Below are 21,678 nucleotides of genomic sequence, written 5' to 3' on the forward strand. Positions count from 1 at the left end.
ATTTCTTTTCTCTCTCTCCTTATTTTGTATAACCATTGCCAAAAGATCTGTATTTAACTGTGGCACCTGTTGATGTCCCTAGAGAATGAACTTTGATGTTCAAATTCCCCTTTCTAGGGCTTTAGGTGGAGCATAAATTGCTGTAACATTTTATGAAGTGCTGCTACTTTTTTCTTCTTGTAAGGACTACTTGATTGGCTCATTATTGAAGGGAAGAGGTGGAGCCAAAGCTCAGTTTACCCAGTTTATGGGAATAAAACGTTGTGACAATGACTACAACTTTAACAAATTTGAAGCTGTCAAGCATCAGAGTATTTTCAGTGCTGAAGTATTAATCTGACTCTTCATACTGAATTAAGAATTTGCTGTCAGCCTTAGGAGGGGCTGCATTTCTGGGGGCATGGGGGTCAAATCTCTGATTATTAGGTACAGTGCTTTGTGAACTTCTAAATGGTATCTTTGAACAAGCTGCCAAATTGTTCAGCTGCTTTGACTTCCCTGGGAAGGCTTGAAGAATGAGGGTTACCAAGCCTATGTTAGTTCAAGTAAAAGGCTTTTTGGTATATGTTGAGACATTTGTGTTGCAGCAAATGCTATCAATATTCACCCAATTTTATTTTTTCTGTTTGGTGTGTGCATGCATTTGAATGGTTATAAATATGGATGGCTTTCCACCATTCACAAATGACAAGGTGCTATTTTACTTTAAAATTTCTGTTCTCTCCAGTGCACAGAAAGGATATAGCTCTTCAGAAATTTTATTTTACTTCTTGCTTTTCCTTCCCTTTCCTTTCTTTTTTTTTTTTTTATTATCTGCTAATATAACACCTGCTTGTTATATTTTTAAAGAACTAATGTGTTCCTCCCTTTATTCTCTTTTGCTGTTTTCCTCCCTATCTGTTTTTCTCCAAACTGCTGCTTTCATCCCTACTCCAACCAGCTTGACTTCAAGGTCAGTATTTTCTGCTCTCCTACTTAATGCTCCTTCCACAATGAAGGTTTTCATTGACTCTTCATTTGTTTGGCCATTTTGATTTCATATAAATAACTTCTGTTTGTATTATGTTGTCTTTATTCTGCTTGTCCCTATTGTGAAGTTTTTGGTCATTCCATTTCTAGATCAGAAACTTTACAGTAAGTGAATGTTTTTCTCAAAAACCTGTAAGAAAAAAATGTTAATTAACAACATATTCATATGTTGTTTTGTATGAAGATTTTTTTCTTTCAGTTTTGCTTCTATTATCTTTGTTTTGGGAGCTCAACACTGAGAATAATGGTTTTGGTAGATAACCCAACCCAGTAGGTAATGTATTGACCAGTAACAAGAGAGATTTTATACCTGAGATCAGAGACTTATTCTTAATACTTTGACATCACCTCTTCTACTGTTATTGCAAAGGAAGAGTTGCAGTGGTTGTCCAAGTTTCAGCTGTTTGTGCTGGCCAGATTCTGGTGTCTGTATGTGTGTGTTTTATATGCTGTGTTTGGATACAGCCTCATATAGTCAGATTCCTGTTTCTCTTTGCTCCAGGTTTTAGATTAATTTAGTTGGTGTTTGTGCTTACACACTGTTTGAGCAAACTTTTCAAATATTACTACGTGTCTTATGGTGCTTGTTGAAAGTAAAGATTGATCTAGTTGACATTTTTTTCTCTTAGTAGGCCTTGATGTTAATTTTCCTTCTCATGCTTATGAATGGCTTTAAATTTTAAGTTAGCAAAGTCTTAAAACATCTACTTGGTATTTTAGAAACTAATACCTGTATATTGTTTGGATGACATAATTACCCACGTAGAAAGTTTCTTCATAGATGAATCAAACTGCAGTTAAAGGAGGGTATAAACTGCAAAAACTTTGCAGATGTATTTCAGCTTCCTTAGTGTTGCATTTGCCAATATGGTTCCAGGTTGCCATGCAGCACATTTGACTTGAATCATGACAGATGTCCAATCTGCCTTTAGGATACGTTCAGTTAGGAAGTTTTCACGATTTTTCTCTCAGTGTATACTTTTAGCACAGTGTTCTCTGTTTGTGTAGAAGCAGAGCTTGGGAGAACTCGGCAGAGTTTTGGTTTCTTAGTCTCAAAGCTTAGCACAGCTCACATTTTAGGGTTCAGACATGTCAGAAGTTCCTGACAGGGACATCTTTGAACTGTGTGGAAAAGATGGTTCATTATGAGAAGATTGACAAGACAAGAGTTTTTTGTCCCCTGATGTGTTTTGATACACATCACAATTGCAAGTTCCTTTCCAGCTGAAAAAATGTGTTTTGGAAATTTGAGGCTTATCGATTGAAGTAATGAATTGGATGAACACCTTTTTTTTTGTTGTCTATCTACTACAAGCAGATTTTGATGTGCTTGAATGGATAGTTATTACACCTGGATTATGAAAATACTTCAGCAATTTTTTGGAGTATTTCTTTCTTTCAGAATTTAATTAAATGCATTTACTCTGGAGCTGGCTATGATGAAATTATTGTCTGAATGTGACCACTCTGCATTTCTATCAGAGCATACCCAACATTGACTGAAAAATCTCTCTAGCCTGAGAGAGCTTAAAGAAAGGTATTGTGCTATGTGATTGTCATTATGGTTGATTTCACTGGAATTCAGTGATTGGTATGCAGAAACATTTTTTCAGCAGTTGGAGGTGCAATTTCTGTTATGTTTTATTGACCTAAAAAAACCAGCTGACCTTGTTGAAGCAAACTGTCCTCATAACCCTGCCCATTTTCATCCCTAGAGTCCTGGGGAAGTTGTAGTGTATGATTAGAGTTTATTGTGGGAATTCAGTGAAGTGTTAAGTTTTCTCAGCTTGAATCTTCATTAAGGTCAAAACTTAATTTAAGAAACAGATTATTAATTTCTGTTATTTCTGCTGATCAGTATGTAATTAAATGTTACTTTATTTGTCCATATTTATATGAGGTTGTAATGATTAGAAAAATGGTGCATCTATTCTATTAACATGGTGGGCTATCGATACTGGTGACAAACAAGAAAATCCAATACATTGGCATAATCCTGCCCTGTGCACCTGCCTTTACAAACCAAGAATATTCTGAGCACAACAATCAGTACAGTGACATCCCCCCAACCCCTGCCTTTAGGTTACACCAGGTTATGCACTCCCCAAGCCTTTCCACCTGCACATAAAGAGGAGATGGATATTTTTTTCCATGTGTAACATACTGACCAGTGCTAGAAAGTTTCCCACCAGCCTCTGATGTTGACCTTCCTAATTGTTTCCGTGGGAGGCTGCAGCTCAGTGAGATGTGTGAGGCAAGGTTTAAGGGAGTTTTAAATTTAACTTACGAGCCGTCCACAGTTTTGTCAAATGTCAGTTTGATGGTTCCAAGGGCAGAGTGATATGTTGTTCGAAGATAATTTCCCAGGAGAAATTGAGATAGTGTACTACTGAAAACTGAGAGAATCTGTGATATACATTACTCTTCTGAGAGACTGGTTATTCTGAGTGAGAAACACAGTTGTCAAATTGGATAACAGGCAGATTGTTGACATGTCTTTCTGTTACAGTTTGTTTGCTATGTGAACAGAACCAGTATTTTAGCATTTAAACATTTTGAAAGAGATGACAATTTGAGAAGGGATTATTTAGATTTATCTGATTATGTGAGTGGTTTTAAATTTTTAAACTTGCAGTTAGATTTTTAAATTTCATTTCATTTAAGAAATAGTGGAGTAGAAATTTTATTTCCTCAAAATTCTATTTTCTTAGGAAAAAATTTTAAAATAATAATAATGTATTATGAAATAAGCAGAAATCATAGTGATTAAAAATAAAAAGATACGAACAGGATCCTGGGACAAGATGATATGTCATTGTTCTTTTTCATCCTACTCACTACTGAGTCTGCTCAGTTCTATACTTTCCCCTTCAGTTTGCTTAAAGGCATGCAGAGGTTAAAATAATAGAAATGGATTATTTAAATAAGGAAGGATATTTTGTAATTTCTCAGTGATTTGGTTTTTTGGGGATTTGATCTGGAGCGTAAATACCCCACTGAGGCAAATGGATACCCAGAATGAACTGGCTGTGAAAAAAGCTCTACCTCTCTGAAGGAAAGATATCCACTTTGGATTGGGTTGGGTGTGACACCACAGCTCCAGGGAAGAGACAACATAAGGAACTGTTTTTTCATTTCATGGTTACTGGTTTCAAGACACAGTAATATTTCTTAAGCTTCTCCAGACCTGCTGCCTCCTCTAGATTTCCCCAGGGGGGAAGATCCACAGAGCATGTTCCTTTTCCTCTTGAACGTGTGAATAAAGCAGCCCCAGAGCCCTCTGGGGAGTTGGTGCCTGCCTGGGTGCAGGGCTGTCAGGATCCCCTGTGTACAGTGGAGGGGTGTGGGAGTGAAGAATCACTGTGAGATAGCACAGCTTGCCCTCAAAAAGCTGTGAATGAAAAGAGACAGGGGAACTAAATTTAGGAATTGGGCTATTGGTGGAACCACTTCTTCCACTGGTATTGTTTGCTTTCACAGTGCAGGAGCGGCGTGCCTGGGCAGCATGATTGTGACTGGACTGAAATGCTCTGAGCTGAATTTATAATAGGGGGAAGTTGGTATGTCTAAACAAGAAATCATACAAAGTGTACCTGATTTATTTGGAGGTCTGAAGAAGTTACTGGATAAGCATGGAAAGCTTGATTTATGTATTGAGTGATAATGGCTGGATTGATCCTGAGAACTTCTAGGGTGAGCCAGGAGTTGCAGTCAAAAGATTTGATTCAGAAGGAAATTGCAATGAATCATGGAGTGCTGCAGAGGAGGTGTGATCCTGATTGCTGTCAGGCTGAGCTGGACACGCTGCGGAGCAGTTGGATGCAGAGAAAAACTGGACAGAGTCAGGAGGTGGTGGGGCTTTTTTTGCCTTTTTTTTTTGTTTGTTTTGTTTGTGTGGGGATGTTTTATTTGTTTAGTTGGCTTTCTAAAGAAAAAAAGCTTTCCTGGATTATGGCTGGAAAGGAGCTGATGGACCAGTAGCAGGACTGCAACTCCTTGGTTGCAAATTTCAGGCAACAGATTATTTCCAGTTATTGGTTACAGTTATTGCTAACAGTCTCAATTAATAAAATTGCTGAGTAAGCAATTGCTGTATTAAATCAGATCAAATATCCTTCTCATCTCGTGTCCTGTCATCAGCAGTATTTTATTTTATTTTTTTTCAAAAGAACATCAGAAGAAAACACCCACCAATCCTGGGTGTACAAGAGAGATGCGTGACAGATGAGTCTTCTGGTATGAATTTCACACATGTTCATGTAAAGTGTCATCCAGTAAGAATGTGCTGAGGAAGACAGTAGTGCAATGCACCGTGTTGGAGTTTCAGTGGTTGCAGTGCAGATATGTGTTGAAACAAAGTGACATGAACCATAGTTTGGAACAGGATTTTAGTGTGTCTTTCTCATTCATGTATTATCCTCATGTGGATATTTCCAGCATCTCTCTAGGGCTTTGGAGGGAACTGTGTCAGACTAAACACTTCTTAAATAAAGATTTTGGAAAATTTCCCAGATTGTGTGTTAGGTAAACCCTTCCTCCCATGTTTTTGTCTTTGAGGTGAGAAATGTTTCAGTGACTTCTGTGACACTTGCTTTATTTCTGTCACGCAGAGTTGTTGGACAATAATATTGTTTTGTGGTGCATTTTGAGGCAAAATTGTTGTCAGACTGATGAAGCACTTTCAAATATAATATTCAGGAGATTATGAAAGTAGCCTCCAAACAGTTGAAATATTAAGATTGAAAGGGTTGGGCTGGGGAAAGAAGAATTTAAAAAAAAAAGCTTATTTGACTTTGTGACCTTTTTTTTTTTATTAACACAGCAATAGAATCACTCTCTGTTTCTTTGAGACGTAGATCTCTGTGGGCTGCAAGCCTACTTCTTTGAGTAAAACTGAAATAGCTATGTAATCTGTGAGTAATAGAGTTGGGAATATACTAAAATTCCTTTTTCTTTAGTGGTAATTCAGTGGCAATAAATAGCTGTGATCTGGGTTGCTGTGACATGGCATGTTTGCCAGTCAGTGGGGTCTCACAGAAAAAAAATCAGTGTGTACAATGATGAGATGGCTTTGCAGTTTTGCATTCAATGGATTTCGTTTTTACAAGGAAAAAGGCAAAATGCTTATAAAATGTTATTACTTGATATTTTAATAAATTTTAATCTTTTTTTATTTCTGGTGGTTATGATCACTACTCCCTGCATTTTTATGTCAGGGCATAAAGCTACATGAATGATTTGGCCTGGAATGTAGAAGCAGTCTTGCTTCTGAACTTCTTCCACTTCATTAAAAAAAGCATCAGTCCCAATATAATTTTTTGCCATCAAGAAAGAAAGAATGAAAGTTATTTCGAAGCTGAACTCTGTTAGACATGCTGGATATATCAAAGTAATTAATTTCTTAATGATTGGGATAGTTGTTTTTATGTTATTTAAGGTATTCTTTAGTTTCTTATCACTGAGATAATTTTATTAGTTAAAAAAAAATAAAAAAACATAAGGAAACATTCCAAATCTTAAAAGATGTTTTGAATACTAATAATTCTTTAGGTTATAGGATCTAGATTAGAAAAAACTCCAACATGAAAGTTTTAAGTGCAAATGACAGCACAGAAAGACACTACTTAGTTTTTATTAGCATATTAGAAAACTTACAGGAACTAGAGTCTAACTTATTAAATCAATTCAGCAGTGAAACACGAGAGCTTTCTTTTAGAAAAACTGCTGTTGTTTGAGGTGTTTTATGTTTTCTTTGCCATATGAAAATTTCAGCCTATCACAGGTATAGGTTTTCTTATAATGATAATACCTGTTTTCTCCAGACAAATCCATCTATCAGCTGTAAGTGAATAAACAGTGTCCTTGCATATTTGTGTCAGGAATGTGTCTGTCAGTGACACTCTTAACATCTCTTGTGATGTTCATAGTTTGTTAGTCTGACCCATCTTTGTTTTTCACGTTGATAGATGGGTAATAGCAAATACATTTGCATTCCATGAAAATACCAGAACCAATGCTTAGCTTTTCTCATATCTTAATAAAATGCTAGCTTATGGATTTCAATGGAATTAGATCTGAATTTTGAAGAATTACCCTTGGCTGGTTTAGTTGGGACTCAATAAAGCACCTCCATATACTGACATTTTTAAGACAGTGAGAACTGAACTGTTGTGAATAGTTTTGCAGAATCTTACTGAAGAATGGACATTCACATGGTTGGGATTTAGAGGATCAGGTCTTCTGCATGACTAGCTACTGAGATCCAGAGTGCCTAGTAAAGTGTTAAGATTTGTTTCCTTGCTCACATACATGAATTCTTTGTAAGGGTGTGGACTATTTATAAAGGAGAAAGAGATGATTTGTTAAAAATAAAAATTTTTTTCAGATAATGACAATGGTAATATTCTACCCAGTGCATACCTAGAAGAATAGGTGAAGATGTTTATTTATAGTGTGCATAAGATTAAATTTTAAAATGTATTTTTGAGACTTTTCTCTTTCATATAAATTATTTGTTTTGAATGAATTGTATATCATAAAATAGTTTGGTTTGATTGGTTTGGTTTGGGGTTGGTATCTTTTTGTTTGTTTGTTTCCCTGAAAACATTCTTTGCACTCAGATTTTTTTCTTTTTTTTTTCTTTTTTTTAACTTGTTGAGGAGCACAGGTTCCTAGAATATTGGAGAAGTTTTTGATTGACTTTCAGACAGTTTGTCCCATTGCAACGCTGTTTAATGTGATGAAAATTATTGCAGAAACATATTCCTTTAGAAAACATTACAGATTTTGCTCTTGGGTGTATTTTGCATGTCTGCATTTTTTGGATGCTTTGAGGGAAAAAAAATCTTTATGAAATAGAGCAAAGGCTATACTAAGCATGTAACACTTATTTTTGGCTGACATTACCAACTTTTTGGCCAAGGTCCCCAGGTGGCTAATTAAAGCTGGGAATTTAATGAAATAGTGTGATTTTTCTATAGCTATCAGAGATGAAAGCATTGGAGTTTAGACAACACACACTACTGTAAAATGAAATCTGAAAGATACACATATGCAGAAACTCAGTGTTAATATTTCTCTTAAGCTGGACTGAAGGAATTAAATGTCCTGTAGTTAGACCTACGAGATCAATTTGTGTGCAACTCCAGAAGAACAAGAAAAAACCCACAAACACGGTTAAGTGAGTCATTTTAGTTATATTCATCCTAGCAAGAACTAAACGCTGCTGCTGTTTTGCTGTTTATCTTTCTGCTGATCAAGGGTCTGGGTCTCCAAGGCAATGATCTATTTCTTAAAAAGATATTTCAACTAAAAAATTAAATGGAATGAACAGCCAGTGCAATTGACACAAGGGCATCTTGCTGCTTGCACAGTGAGATTTACTGGCTCGAGGTTCCTTGGACTGGACTTTATAAGAAGTAAAAACTACAGGGCTGTTTAAGAATTTTGTGGTCTTTTCCCTTTCCCTGTCTTGCTCAGCTCTAGGATGTTCTAAGTGTACCTAAATATTTAGCAGTCCTAGATGATGGTTCTTCAGCAGTATGAGAAGTCAGAGCTGCTACAGTCTAGTGATTCCAGTGCTGGCATTCTAAGGCCACTTTCTGGAAAAATTGTTTGATGCTGAGGAAAACAGAGGTAGGCCTTGCTGGGGTGTAGACACCTGATTATAAGTCTAATGCCTAGCTGAGGTGGAAATTAATGGCTGTGGAGCATTCTCTGTGTTGAGAAAGATTTTCAAGAATTATCCTGGATCAGAAAGATTCAGAAAGAGGAACAGGAAATTGACTGAATGAATGTTTGTGGGTTTTTTTACAGGTGTAACATATCTAAGGTGAATGTATTTTCAATTGAGATAAATGGCTTGATCTAGGTTAAAAAAATTAATAAACTCAATTTAATCAGTAGTAAGGCAGCTTCTAGAGAAGTATGTTACTTTATACGATCTTTCTCCCTTCTTTAGGAGTGTATTAAAATAATAAAATTTTACTTAGACTTTTTTCTTATACTTAGTGTTCCTTTCTTCTTTATTAACTTCCAGTATTATTGTCATTATTATTGTGTGCTGGATACTTCTTCTCTGATATGGAATTATCAAGTGTGGTAGATGCCCATAACATCCATCAGGTTGTAATTCTGGGACAGAACAGAACTTGTTTCCTTTTTTAATTGGTGGATTAGGGTTTTTTAAAATTTATTTTATTTTTATTTTAACTATTCAATATGTGCTTATATTCTAGCTCTATTTTGAAGACATCTTAGCTTCGCTCTGAATTCTTTCTTAGTCCAAAGCTGTTAGATGTTCTGTGACAGCTACTGACTGTCTATAACCATAGGAACACGAATCTAAATTGGTTATCTGAAAAAGGATCTTTCACCCTACTTTTTAATGTTTTGCTGTGATTAAGCATCTTGCAGAATTAGTCATCTACTCTGATTTTTAGATTGCTTTTTTACTTCTTAAATGTTATGAACTCAGGACATCATCGTTTTAAGCAAAATTTAATGTTGGCACCACTGTGGACTTCGGTACTTTAGAAGTAGAAGTACCAGAAGAACTTGTGGTGGTAAGATCTGTTCTACTGAGCAGACCCTTGCAGCATACATTTCAGATTTTTCAAGACATACGTCTTTAGCAGTAATGTTTTATTTATTTTATTCTGTCTAATGAATTTTGTGGTCTTAGAGTTTCAAATTTAAACAGTGTGGCAGAACACATAAAACTAATTCCACATGATAAAGAGTAACTTAGACCCAACTGTGCATATCAGCATACTTGTAAAGTATGTGGATATTTTATATCCTATATGATCGTGGCATATGATATTTCATGCTGATTGGATACTGTTCCCAAATATTTTTCTATTTCTTATGCATATTTTTTACTTATCCTAATCTTCTATTTTATTCAAAAGCATTTTAGAAACAGAACCACATGAAAAACATACCAGAGCAAGCAATTCAAAAATTCTACTGGATCAGGGATGGTATTTGATATTTGCTGTTTAAAAAAAAAAAAGTTAATGGGGAGTATGTTCTTGCATTTATTTGCTGCATTGAACTCCCGTTGTACATTTAATGCAGGCCTGAAAGAAAAGTTCTCAGGCTTTTTAACTGTAGCATTTTCTTTTCATTTCCATAAGTATGTAGCCAGTTGTGGAATAAAGAGAGTCCATCACAGAGCTTTCTTTTATTTCCTTCCCTTCAAGATTTTGCATATCACAGGCACCAGATGTTTTCTTTTGCAGCTTTACCATGTTCTACTTTTCAGTGTGGCATTAGACAGAAGCTGAAATGGGAAGTTGTGTGAGGGAGGGGTGATGAAAGAAGCAGTTAGCATTGGCATAAAATTGAACTTCTTACAGAGATTAAATATAAATGAATTTATCATTTACTCAACATGAGATTGGAAACCAATTTATGTTTTAACAGCACGAAGTCATATTGCACCACCAAAAATTTCTGCCAAATACCACATTTATATATGAAGTTGTGAAAGTAATTTTTTCTAGTTTTCATTTTGGTTTTATGCTGGTTAAGTCTGTGTTTACAATTATGAGACATTGGCTCAGGAGAGTACTGCTTTTCACTTGGAATTGTACAGAGCATCTAATGTATATTTGAACTAGTTGTATGCACTTTTATTTTTTTAGGCAACTTGAAGCTCCTTTTTTTTACTTATAATAGATGAGATTTTCTGTTATGTGCTGTACTTCTAAACTTGTACATGAAGTGCCTTCTAAGAATTTTTAATACCATGGCACATTTATTGATTACAAATTAATTGTTAATTTTTCAGTATAAATAAGTGGTGAAAAAAACACTGGTAGGACAAAGAAACCAGTGATAGAAGTAAATATAAAATGACCTAGTTTCATTAGCATAATAAAATCTGTGCAGGAAGTGTATTCTATAACTTTTTTTTCACTGCTTCTGATGTGGAAGCAATGGAGGGATTTTCAGTGATCCTTTGGGGCATTGAATAATATTCTCTTCATTTGCCAAAATAGGATTAGCGAGTAGATCTTATTAGGAATTTGCACGTGACTTAATTTTTTATAGATAAAAGGGAGCAAATTCCTCAAAGTCAAAGAAAGTCGAGGAAAATAATATCTAAGAATCCAAGCAGGTAGAAAGCATTACTGCAAGGATATTTTTTCATTAACTGCCAGGCAAAATTAACTTACCTTCTTCCTCAAAAAGATGTGTGCTAAGTATCAGAAATGGCTCTGTAAGTTATTAAATAGGATCCACAGCAAAAGATAATTAAATAAATATTAATTTATTACAGTATTAAAAATAGAAAACATATAATGGTGGCAAAGATTGTTTCATTTTCATCAGGAATGGCTCATAAATCTGTTTGTTGATAATCTTTTGTAGAGATAAGCCTCGTTACTAAAAATGGTAGAAATGTTTTTGTTAAGTACAAAGCTATTTGTAAAGGCATCCTTTATTCTTCACGGCATATTTGTGACCTGACCTTCTACCCTATCAAACTATAATCCTTCAAACCACTGTATTTGTAGTAGTCCAGGTTTTAAAAAATAGTTTCACGACACATTAGTCATCACCTTTACCTCCTGCTTCCTTCAAAATTAGTGCTACTTAAAGGACCCCTTATAATTGCTCCTGAGTGCACTGAGTGTGTAAGGATTGTTGGATAATCTCCCTCTTATAACAATTTTTCTGCATAGAGCTCAGACCATGTATGAGTATTTGTGAACAAATGATAAAAAGGGAAAAATCTTGTCAGCCCAGATAATTGCATTACCACTGTACAAACTTAAAGCTGTTTTGATTTGCTATTAGAAAACAAAATGAAGTTTTATTGTTAAATCTGGTACTTGGAATATTTGTGTCTGTTGGAGATGTTCTGTGTCATAGTCGCAAAGTTAATTTCTATTGAAAAAGAAGTGATGTCATTAACTCTAATGGGTATATGTGTGCAATTCTTAGACATATGAAGGACCAAAACAAGAAGGTTGCCAATCTGAAGCACAATCAGCAACTGGAGAAAAAAAAGAATGCACAGCTGTTGGAAGAAGTTCGTAGGCGAGAGGACAATATGACTGACAACTCTCAACATTTACAAGTGAGTTTGTTTTTCAATTGTGTTTTAAAAGCATCAAAGAAAGTACACTTCTGTTTCACTGTGTCTTCCAGGATGTGTAGTGAATCTCTCCTACAAAGAGCTGATGGATCTCTCCTCTTCTACCAGAGGATGCCCTACTCATCTCAGTTGCATCCATGAAATATTTACTATTAGGGTGAGGGAAAAAAAAATAGAAATTGAAGACCTCTACACAGTTACTACCTCAGTATCAAGATATGAATCTGATAATTAGGTGGTTGACTGGTTGAAAAACCAAACAAATTCTAAAGCTCCTGTCAATTAGCCTTGATATAGAAAGGAATCTTTTAAAATAATTTTCTAAGAAAACCTTTCCTCCTTAATAGAGTTGTATAAAGAGTAACAGGAGTGATCTAAGGATTTAAATGAGGCAGGATTTTTAGGGAGACACATGGTGTGAGATACAAGATATACTTTGAAAAACGCATTTCTAGGAGTACTGTGCATCTTCTGATTAAAAATAATATTAATTGCTATTTTAATAAATGTTTGATGTTAGTAAACTGTAGGGATCTGACCACCTTTCCTTGTTACTGTTTATAATACCTTCTACTGTGCTTAGTGGAAACACCCTATGTTTATAGGCATCTCTAACACACAGTGCTTGTGTCTACAGTGTACTTGTTACATTTGTGAATGATGTATTGAGCTGTTATGGGAAAAGTATATCCTAAAATTCTCTGGCCTGATGTAATGACTGTATTTGTTGGCTGGCTGTGATAAGCTGGCTGTTGGCTGGCTGTGATAAGCTCAGCTGAGAATTGAGGAGCAGTCAGGCTGGTCAAATTACATTCACTCCAGCCGAGTCTCGATTCCTTTTGCAAGAAGTACTGGAAAGGATGTAGTAAGAAAGCGAATGTGAGTGTCCATGGACCCATTCAGGGAGTTACTTGGGGCAAACTGAAGTGATTGGTTGAAGTGCCATCCACTTTGTACAGCTCAGGTCAGGGCTGAAGCTCTACCCAATTCAGCTGCCCGCTTGTTTTCTGATAGGTTTGAAGAAGTTCAGAAGTCTGTAATTTCTTTGAAGCTTCAGTAGTATGTAACAGTTCCTGAGGCTGGCAGCACCAGGTATATTTGTGATGCTTTTCATCATCTTTCCAGACAAAAGCCATTCAAAGCTGGTTCATGTCCCAGCCTCAGTGCTTGCAGGTCAAGTTTGAGTCTCTGGTGACCCCATCTCACAGCACTTCAGGGCACTGCTGTGAACAGAGAATGCCCTGGGATGGCTGGGGAGGGAATTCACTTTGGTCTCCCTCAGCTATCATCTGTAATTGTGAGTGATGCTTCAGGTGTGGTTTTGGGGGGTTATTTACATCACTGTAAAATTGGAAACATCAGGGAACCAGACTTCAGATTAATTCTTGGGAATGAAGAATAGTTGTGAGGTTTTCTGGCTTTTCCTAACACAAATCAAGGGCAGACCTGTGCGAGTCTTGCCAGACGTGATGGTCATATATTACGTAAAGCATCACAGCGGGAGAGCGGGACCTTGAACACTTTATCATGAAATTTTTTGAGAATGCTGTATCTAACATGCCTCCATTTTTCTCTCTCTCTCTTTTTTTTTTTTTTTTTTTTTTTTCTCTCTTAAAAGTGATAAGCCTTTTTGAGAAACACTGAGCTAAGAAATATACCGGTATCATGTCATAAATTCGTGTGTAATTCCTTAAGTCTCTTTGTAGGATCTTGAAATGTTAGAGGTGTGAGACTTGTTTATTTTCTGAGATGCGTTTTTCTTGATTCTTGTGTGGAACATGTTTCTTCCAGTAACACTGTTATCTCAATAGAATTGGGAATAACATGGAGAACTTAAATGCGTTTGGTTTTCAATCTGATTTTCAGACCTGCTGTAATAACAACAAAAAAATCCTTTCGTTTCTCTAGAGTAAACAACAAGAAGGTTCACCTAGTAATATTCTATATGTCTCATCACATAGCCTCAAAGGAAATGAAATGTACACTTTTGTCTGATTACAGTTTTCATAAATGTAATATATGAATTCAATAAGAAATCTAAGTCCAGAAACACTTCTTTGTGGAAATTTCTTGCAAACTGTCCAATGCATACATGTCACAAAAAAAGCAGAGGGATGAGCCTGAAACAAAGTTAACAAGTTTAATAACCTATTCTGCTCTAATCTATTCAGCTTCTGGGTGTTTCCGCCTTTTCATCCAGTTTATCTTCTGGTAAAGTTTTTGACTCTTCTGTTGTTTTAAATGTTTGGGTAATTTGTCACATTGTTTTTGAGTGGACAGTGTGTAGTTCTCATTGATTTCAAATATCATCTACAGGCAGCTTGATCAATGCTCTGTGCCTGCAGTACTGTGAAACAGATTGTGTACACATCACATTTTCCAGGTGTAAATATCTCACTTTTTAAACAGAGTTCAGTTTCTCAGTCACTGGAATTAGTGAGGCAAGGCAAGAGTTCCAGTTTTTCAATAGCTTTGTACTGGCTGGAAATTTAGTCTTAGGTAATGAATAAAACATGATCAGGAGAAAGTCCCATCAAAGGAGATAGAAAAGCTGGCTAGTTAATATTACTGCTTTCTGATTCTTGCCATGTGAATGTCTGTGATATCTTACTCACTGAAAATAGCTCCCAAGAGATTTCATAGCTAGTCAGTGTGAATCCTTAACCTTGGGTTTGTTTCTCTGTGTGCTTCACCATATAATTATCAACTCTATAATAGTTCTAGAAATACAAAATGTACTGAAGACATTGCACATTACTATATGTTATTTCTGTGTCTTTTAAAATAAGATAGCATGGCCTAAACAATGGGCATACCTGACATTACAATGAATTTACTATAATTTTTCTTTTAATGCAGTGTATTTCCTACTGCATTGTTTCAAACACTTTAAAATAAGAAACTTTGAAACCATAATATTAATAAAGAGAGGAAGCTAGGGAATGAGGTGAAGTCTTGGAAATAAAAATGTACAGAGCAGTGTAATCAGTTCAGAGACACAGGAAGCAGCCGTGAGTGCTCTGCAGACAGGCATTGGTGCATGGAGCTGACACAAGGCAGGAGAGAATTCATTACATAAACACTTTGTACATAAAGCTTTGTGTTATTAGTGCTGAAATGCATATGCAGTGTCAAAACACAACCTTTTAAGAGGTTTAAAATCATGAGCTATTGTATTGGAAAGGAATTCTGGTTTAAGCATCCATCCTAAAGTGGACCTAGATACCTGTCTGGAAGGCTTTAATAATTCTCAGTGTTTAGGGGATTCTGTAGGTTTCTGTCTTTAGAAGGCTGATAATTTTTGAGGGGTAGATAGTGCTAAGATAGGGATTTTGCCTATTTACATCATTCCTGTCTGATTTCCACGTGCATGCATGAATTGCAAATGGTGGTCTGGCTTTGATGTGTAGAATTGCTCCCCACCTCCTTCAGTTGTGGGTAGGGGATAAAGAGAACCAGTTCACTGCCCTTGGTTTTCTGTTCTTAATATCATGAGCAATCAGAACACACAGATAAGATATGATGTAGATGAATTTTTGAAATATGTTCAGAGACAAGAGAAGGGATACAATACAGCCTGCAATGCTTCCCTCTTGCTAAGATTTTCTACTATCAGATTTGAATATTTTGAAACAAAAGCTGGGTTTTTTTTTTTTTTTGCAAGTCTGCATAAGAGCTGCACAGAGTCTTTCAGTCTTTGTGTAAGATGATAAAGATATGTAAGATTTTGGAACCAGTTCAGTGACAGACTCAGAGGATGGTATAAACTACAGCTAGAATGAAGCTCTCCCTTTAAGGTTCCCATGAACTTGTGTGTGGAAAATGCAGAATAGAGACTAATTTGTATTATGGTTTTAGTGACTTAAAAACTTATTTTACCATGAATTTTCTGCAATTAAAGCAATAATTCACGCCAGTTTTCTCTAACATACCTACATAATTCTCTTCAATTTATTGCTTGAAAACTAGCCTATGATATTTTATCCTTCTGGTTTCAAACTCTCAGTTCCTCGGGGGCTTTAAAATTTTGTATCTGAGTGGTTAAGCTTAAGTTTGGCCAGTTTGTGAGAAAATTAGTGTTCATGTTCATATCAGATAGTTTCACCCTGATAAAGCAGGAGTTATGTACTAGCAGATGGAGAGAATCCAGCACAGTAGATTACACAATTGTGTGTGTTAGTGATACTTTCACGGGTACTTCCTTTGGCATTTCTCTGCCTCTCTGCCAAGAGAGAGTGTAGCTAATAGATACAACCTCAAAAATGTCCAGGCTTTAGCAAAATATGTTATAAGCTTCAAACAATTTAAGGACCTTTTTTTCCTCTTGTGCATATCTAGGAAAAAGGCAGAAATTGCATTTTCTTAAAGTGGTCATTTTTATGTAGCTATGTAGTAGAACATAAACTTCAACAGACATTTTGAAAAAGTAGAACTTAACAAAACTGTCTTTTCTGTACTCATTGATAACCAATCTATCAAAAAAATCTTTGAGCAGAGACTTGGGCAGCAGGTAATAGAAAAAAAACACACCACCTGTGATGCTGTAGTGCAATGTATTAAAAAGTTATTACCAGATTAGAAGTGCATACTTAAAAAACCCCAGAATAATCAATTCAAACACATGTAAGACTTTTGAAGACACAGCTAGTGTACTTATCTTCAGATTTTCAACATAATATAAATATAAATTCAAATTGTATACGTGGATGGACAGTAAGGAATTTTCCTTCCTTGGCCTGTGGAAGTTCCATAAGCTGTGGATAAATTCCACATGTGTTGCTGAAACGTGTGTTGAACTTCAGCCAGTAGTTTAGGATTATGTTGAAGACAATATTTCTAAAACGTTTCAGATGAAGAAAAGTATTTGAGAATCTGCAGAGGGCAGGAGGGTTGATTGGTAGGTCTGAGGATCAATACCAGAAGTGTTTTTTTTCTTGGGGGATTTACTTTGACATTTGTTTTCATTGTGCAGTGTAATCCCCAGAAGCCAAAACTACTCGTGTTATAAAATGTCCCTGTAGACAATCTGTGAAAATCCCACTTGAAGATCAGTTTCTACAAGACTCACAGTCTCTTAATTTTTTTTTTTTTTTGGTCATAATTGGTGGGTTGACAGGATTGTTGAAGTGTTCTGTGCTGTGTTGGTCTAACCAGCTGTAATATGAAAAAGAGGTTGTAGTGGGTGAAACATTATCAGCACAACTGTTGTATGTAGCTGTCATGTCCTTTCTTTTAACGAGAGTATTACATTATATGAGTGAGTATAAAATAACATAATTTTTATTCCTAGAACTATCCCAATTATTAGGTTTGGATTTTTAGGTAAATACACAGTATAATAGAATGTTATGTATAATTGTTAATACTTTTTTTGCACTATTACAAGGACTTTTAGGGCATCTCATATTAGTCTGAATACTGACTTTCACGGTTCCTACAGTTATATCAGAAAATTAATGTTTTTCGATGTCATCTAGGTAATGTTAATTCACTGGCTTCAGTTACAAGAATAAAATCTAGACTTCTTGACTTGTAGCTTCTTTTAGAAATCTATGAACTGCAACTATTGAAAAGTATTTTATATTTCAATTAAATAAATTACTATGTGCTTTAATAAGTTTTTTTTAGTTAAAAAGGACATATATGGCAAGGCACCGGAAGAAAAAGATTTTGTTGGAAAAAACAAAACTGCAACAATAGGAAACAGGAAAAATTTAATGTGATACACCTTTTTTTTTTTTTTTCTCCCCCTCAATATTTATGTAATAACTCACACATGCGGGACTCCTGTCGTCTCCAGGGGGCAATCACATTCAACATGCATCAAAAGAAATAGTTCAGTTAAACCAACTCTCCCTACCCAGCAATAATTACCACAGGTTTACACTGAGATATAGTTGCAAAAGGTTAGTCAGTAGGGCATCTGCAAATCAAGTTATATGTCAACTCTACATCAATAACCTCATTATAATAGATGTTAATATTTCAGCACATGACTGTCCAATATAGCATTCCACATATAGCTCATTTTTAACTTTTACATTGACTTATAGCTCATCTAATATTTTACTAACTTATGTATTTAAACACTCTATATTACATAAATTATAATCAATGACAAAAGCAATGATTTAGATTGAAATTCTGCAAAGTGAAATTGCAATAAAATGTCTGACCCTATTTGTGTAGCTGTCTTCAGTGTAAGATGAATATAGGACGTTTAACCCTGTAATATACAAGAAGTATAATGGAAAATCATATTAGCAGTAGATTTTCCAAGTTAGGAACTACTTAATAATTGTACCTATACTTTCTTATTTTTGATTTTTGCAATGAAAGCTGTTTTCCTATATATGAAGTAGGAAAAAAGTAAATATGTTCTAAAAATACAGTTGATTACCTAAATTCTGCACAGGCTCTCTCCATGTACTTTCTTATATTTGTAGCTTATTCAAGAGCTATAACATTTTTTTGCTGAAAGCTTGATAGGCTGGATGAAAATATAAAAAGGTTTTCAAAACCTTCTTGTGGTCTGCATCAAGCTCAGATTTCTACCTGGTTTCATAATTTGGCCTTGTATTTACCTGGTTTGTAAGCAAGTGCTGCTGCTTGTTTGCCACTCTCCATAGATCATTTTGAATAGCTGGCAAGTCTGTTACTAATACATCTGGTCGGCAACAAAAGTTCTGCTTGAGTAAGTCTAAGTAGAATTATTTTGGTTGGTTGCTAATAAGCCAGCTTTATACCATTTATACTTCTCTCTCATTATGAGTGTTCTGTAGTAGCCTTATACACTGTTACTTACAGATTAACCTGTGCACAGACTGGGAGGAGAGGGGTTGGGAAGCACCTTCAGGTATAATATTGTCTAGAACACTCCTTCCCTGGAAATTATTTTTAGTTATTGTAAATGCATCTCTGCTTTGAGAAGCTTTCACGCAAGAGATTTCATTACAAAATTTTGGGACCAAATTTCATTGTGAGTTTTAAAAAAAAAATAATTAAAAATTGGGTGTTCAATTAAGAAACCTCACATTTGACAAAGCATACCTTATTAATAGATCTCAGAGTATCTTAAAGAATAGAAGTGTAACAAATATATGGAAGGGGACTGAGGCACAAGAAATAGAGGTTGTGTACAAGGTGTTCCAGGTGGTTGATGACACCATTAAGGAGCATAGATTTAGTCTATCCTATATTTCCTTTATTGCCTGAACTTTTAACTCAGAAGATCTTCAAGTGGTTTGTTACTCATGATACTGAAAATGTTGCTAATGAATTGTTACCGATTGAGGTACTTAGTGCAGGTGAATTTGATATACTTTTAGGTCCAGTGAGCAATCAAAAGATTGTGTTTAGCATGTGAAAGACAAGGAAAACTACATACCATATTAATTATTTTGCAATAACTAGGCAGTTTTACTACTCTCTCTCACTTTGTGGAGGGTGAATAATAGCTGCATATGAAGAAATAAAGTACTGCTATTTGCAGTTTAGATTTCTTTTATAAAGATGCAGCTGTTTTTTTAAGCAGGATTGTCAAGATAACCAGATAATTAAACAACAAACAACACTGGAGTGCAGTACATTAAATTTTATAGAAGGCTCTTCTTTCAAGTTACAGCAACAGTGTATGTAAAAAGCATTTCTTTGATTCTTTAATTCTGTTTGTATTTTTCCATTTCTGCTTTTCCTTGGGAAAGTCTGTTTAGCTTTCCACATCTGACAAATGTAGGGAAATCCTTCCATACATGTCCTTTGCTTGGAGAAAGCTTGACAAGTTAGGGTTGTTGTTGAAGTCCCAAAATTTTCAGTAAATAAGTGTATTAATACAATTGGAGCTTTTTTCTATGACAATTTTCATAATTGTAAATAGGGAAAAATGAATTTATTTAAAAATAGTAGTTTGATGTAGGTGAACTATAAAAATGTTAACTTCGAATCTGAAACCCAAAACTATGCACAGAATGTAGATTTTTTTCATATTGCCTTTAAAAAATACATTTTGAGTTATTCTTTGTATTTCTGTGGATATTTTAGCAACATGAATTAGAAATGCATTTGTTCTTTAGTGGAGTGAATTTTTATTAAGCAATATTATTTGGCATCAGCTAGTCACGTTTCTTTTCACAGTTGCATATTGGCATAATGAAAGAAGCATTTTACACCTACTCTTCAGCTGTCACATACCTTTGTCATATTGAGAACTACCATAATTTAGCCATCTAGAAGTTATGACAAAGATAAAAGCCAGGTGTTTGTGATCCCCTCCTCCTCTTTGTTTTTTTAAACTTCAAAGGGACATTATAACAATGTGAGCAGTGTGTCACATGAGTGCCATAGTCTCTTCATTTTGAAGAAAGAATTTCGTGTTTTCCTGCATGTGGGGTGAATTCCTGGCTCTACTGAAGTTAATGGGATTTTTGCCACTGCCTTGTCAGACAAAGATTTCTCACATGAAGAGAAAATAATTAAAAAACCCCTGTTCAGACAAAAAATAAACTTAAAAGGTCATTGAGAAAGCAGGTCTCAAGTACAAATGGAAACAGTCCATTGTCGTTCATCATTTACATCTGACTGTTGATGTGAATTGTAATTTGTGAGAAAGTCCTTCTGCAGTCAGCTGTAAGGTTTGTCAAAATTGGCTTTTCTGTCTGGGTGTTCTTTTATAAGAACATTTGGCTGCCAAGTCCTAGCAAATATAATTATTTCTCTTAATATTGACATTAGAAAAGACTGCTCAAAGGCTGCTGTCTGGTTCTCGTGCTTTCAGCATAGGCCTTGATATGTGATGGCTTTGTTACCCTTTTTCTTATGAAACTGATAAACTCTAAAATGACTAGTGCTATAAGCAGGATAACCGGTAACTTGAACTCCTCCTTTGTCTCTTTTTTCTAACTGTGAAATAAGTGTGTCGTGAGAATGCTGGCAAGGTACCATATAAATGGTATCTCAACTGAGAACATCACTCAAATACAAAGCAAAAGTCTCAAGATCAAAAAGTGAACATTTTACGTAGAAACGGTTTAATTTAAAATAGTTGAGCAGTAACCATTCAATGTTACCATTTTAAGTATTTGCAGTGTTACTGTGTGGTATATTTATTTTCCTTATCTTTTACAATGAATAGCTATCAGGTTAGTATTCCTAAATGAAATGGGCCCTGAAATGCATAAAGCACAATGAGGAATAAGTCATGAAATGCTCTCAACGTAGTAATTTCCCAACGTGTCAGAAGACAGAAGCCTGCCAGAGAATCTTTAGAGCCAAAGATAATCAAGGTATATAAAGAGTGCTTTCAAAAAATAGGGTCACGAGGTCAAAAAAAAAAAAAAAAAAAAAGAAAGAAAATTCTTTTTCCTGTATTCAAAGTAGAGGAACTCAGGTAGGTTCTGCTTATAGAACCACTTTTTATGGACAAAGTATTGGAAGATGCATCTCAGAGTGAGGTGACAGCAGAAGGGATTATACAACAGTTACTAAAATTAAAAATGCCATCAGCAGAAGATCAGAAGATCAAAGGATAATTCAGGTTGAAA

At 35.3% G+C, this 21,678-nt stretch overlaps 1 protein-coding gene across 9 annotated transcripts in view; it reads left to right on the plus strand.

Moving 5' to 3' along the window:
* Nucleotides 1–21,678, plus strand: part of ERC2 (ELKS/RAB6-interacting/CAST family member 2) — a 413,891-nt gene that overhangs the window by 169,596 nt on the left and 222,617 nt on the right. For 7 of the 9 annotated variants that reach the window (XR_007628669.1, XR_007628674.1, XR_007628676.1 and 4 more), the window contains 2 exons: nucleotides 941–952; nucleotides 11,986–12,121. Coding sequence is in view for 1 of the 9 variants with exons in the window: in XM_050312867.1 (XP_050168824.1) it covers nucleotides 941–952; nucleotides 11,986–12,121 (148 nt within the window). In the remaining 8 variants the exon portion in view is untranslated. The remainder of the gene's footprint in view (nucleotides 1–940; nucleotides 953–11,985; nucleotides 12,122–21,678) is intronic. The other 2 variants (XR_007628670.1, XR_007628673.1) reach the window with 1 other exon arrangement.

The sequence above is a fragment of the Myiozetetes cayanensis genome, unplaced genomic scaffold (assembly GCF_022539395.1).
Source record: "Myiozetetes cayanensis isolate MyiCay16 unplaced genomic scaffold, myiCay2020 scf18, whole genome shotgun sequence".
Classification (NCBI taxonomy): domain Eukaryota; kingdom Metazoa; phylum Chordata; class Aves; order Passeriformes; family Tyrannidae; genus Myiozetetes; species Myiozetetes cayanensis.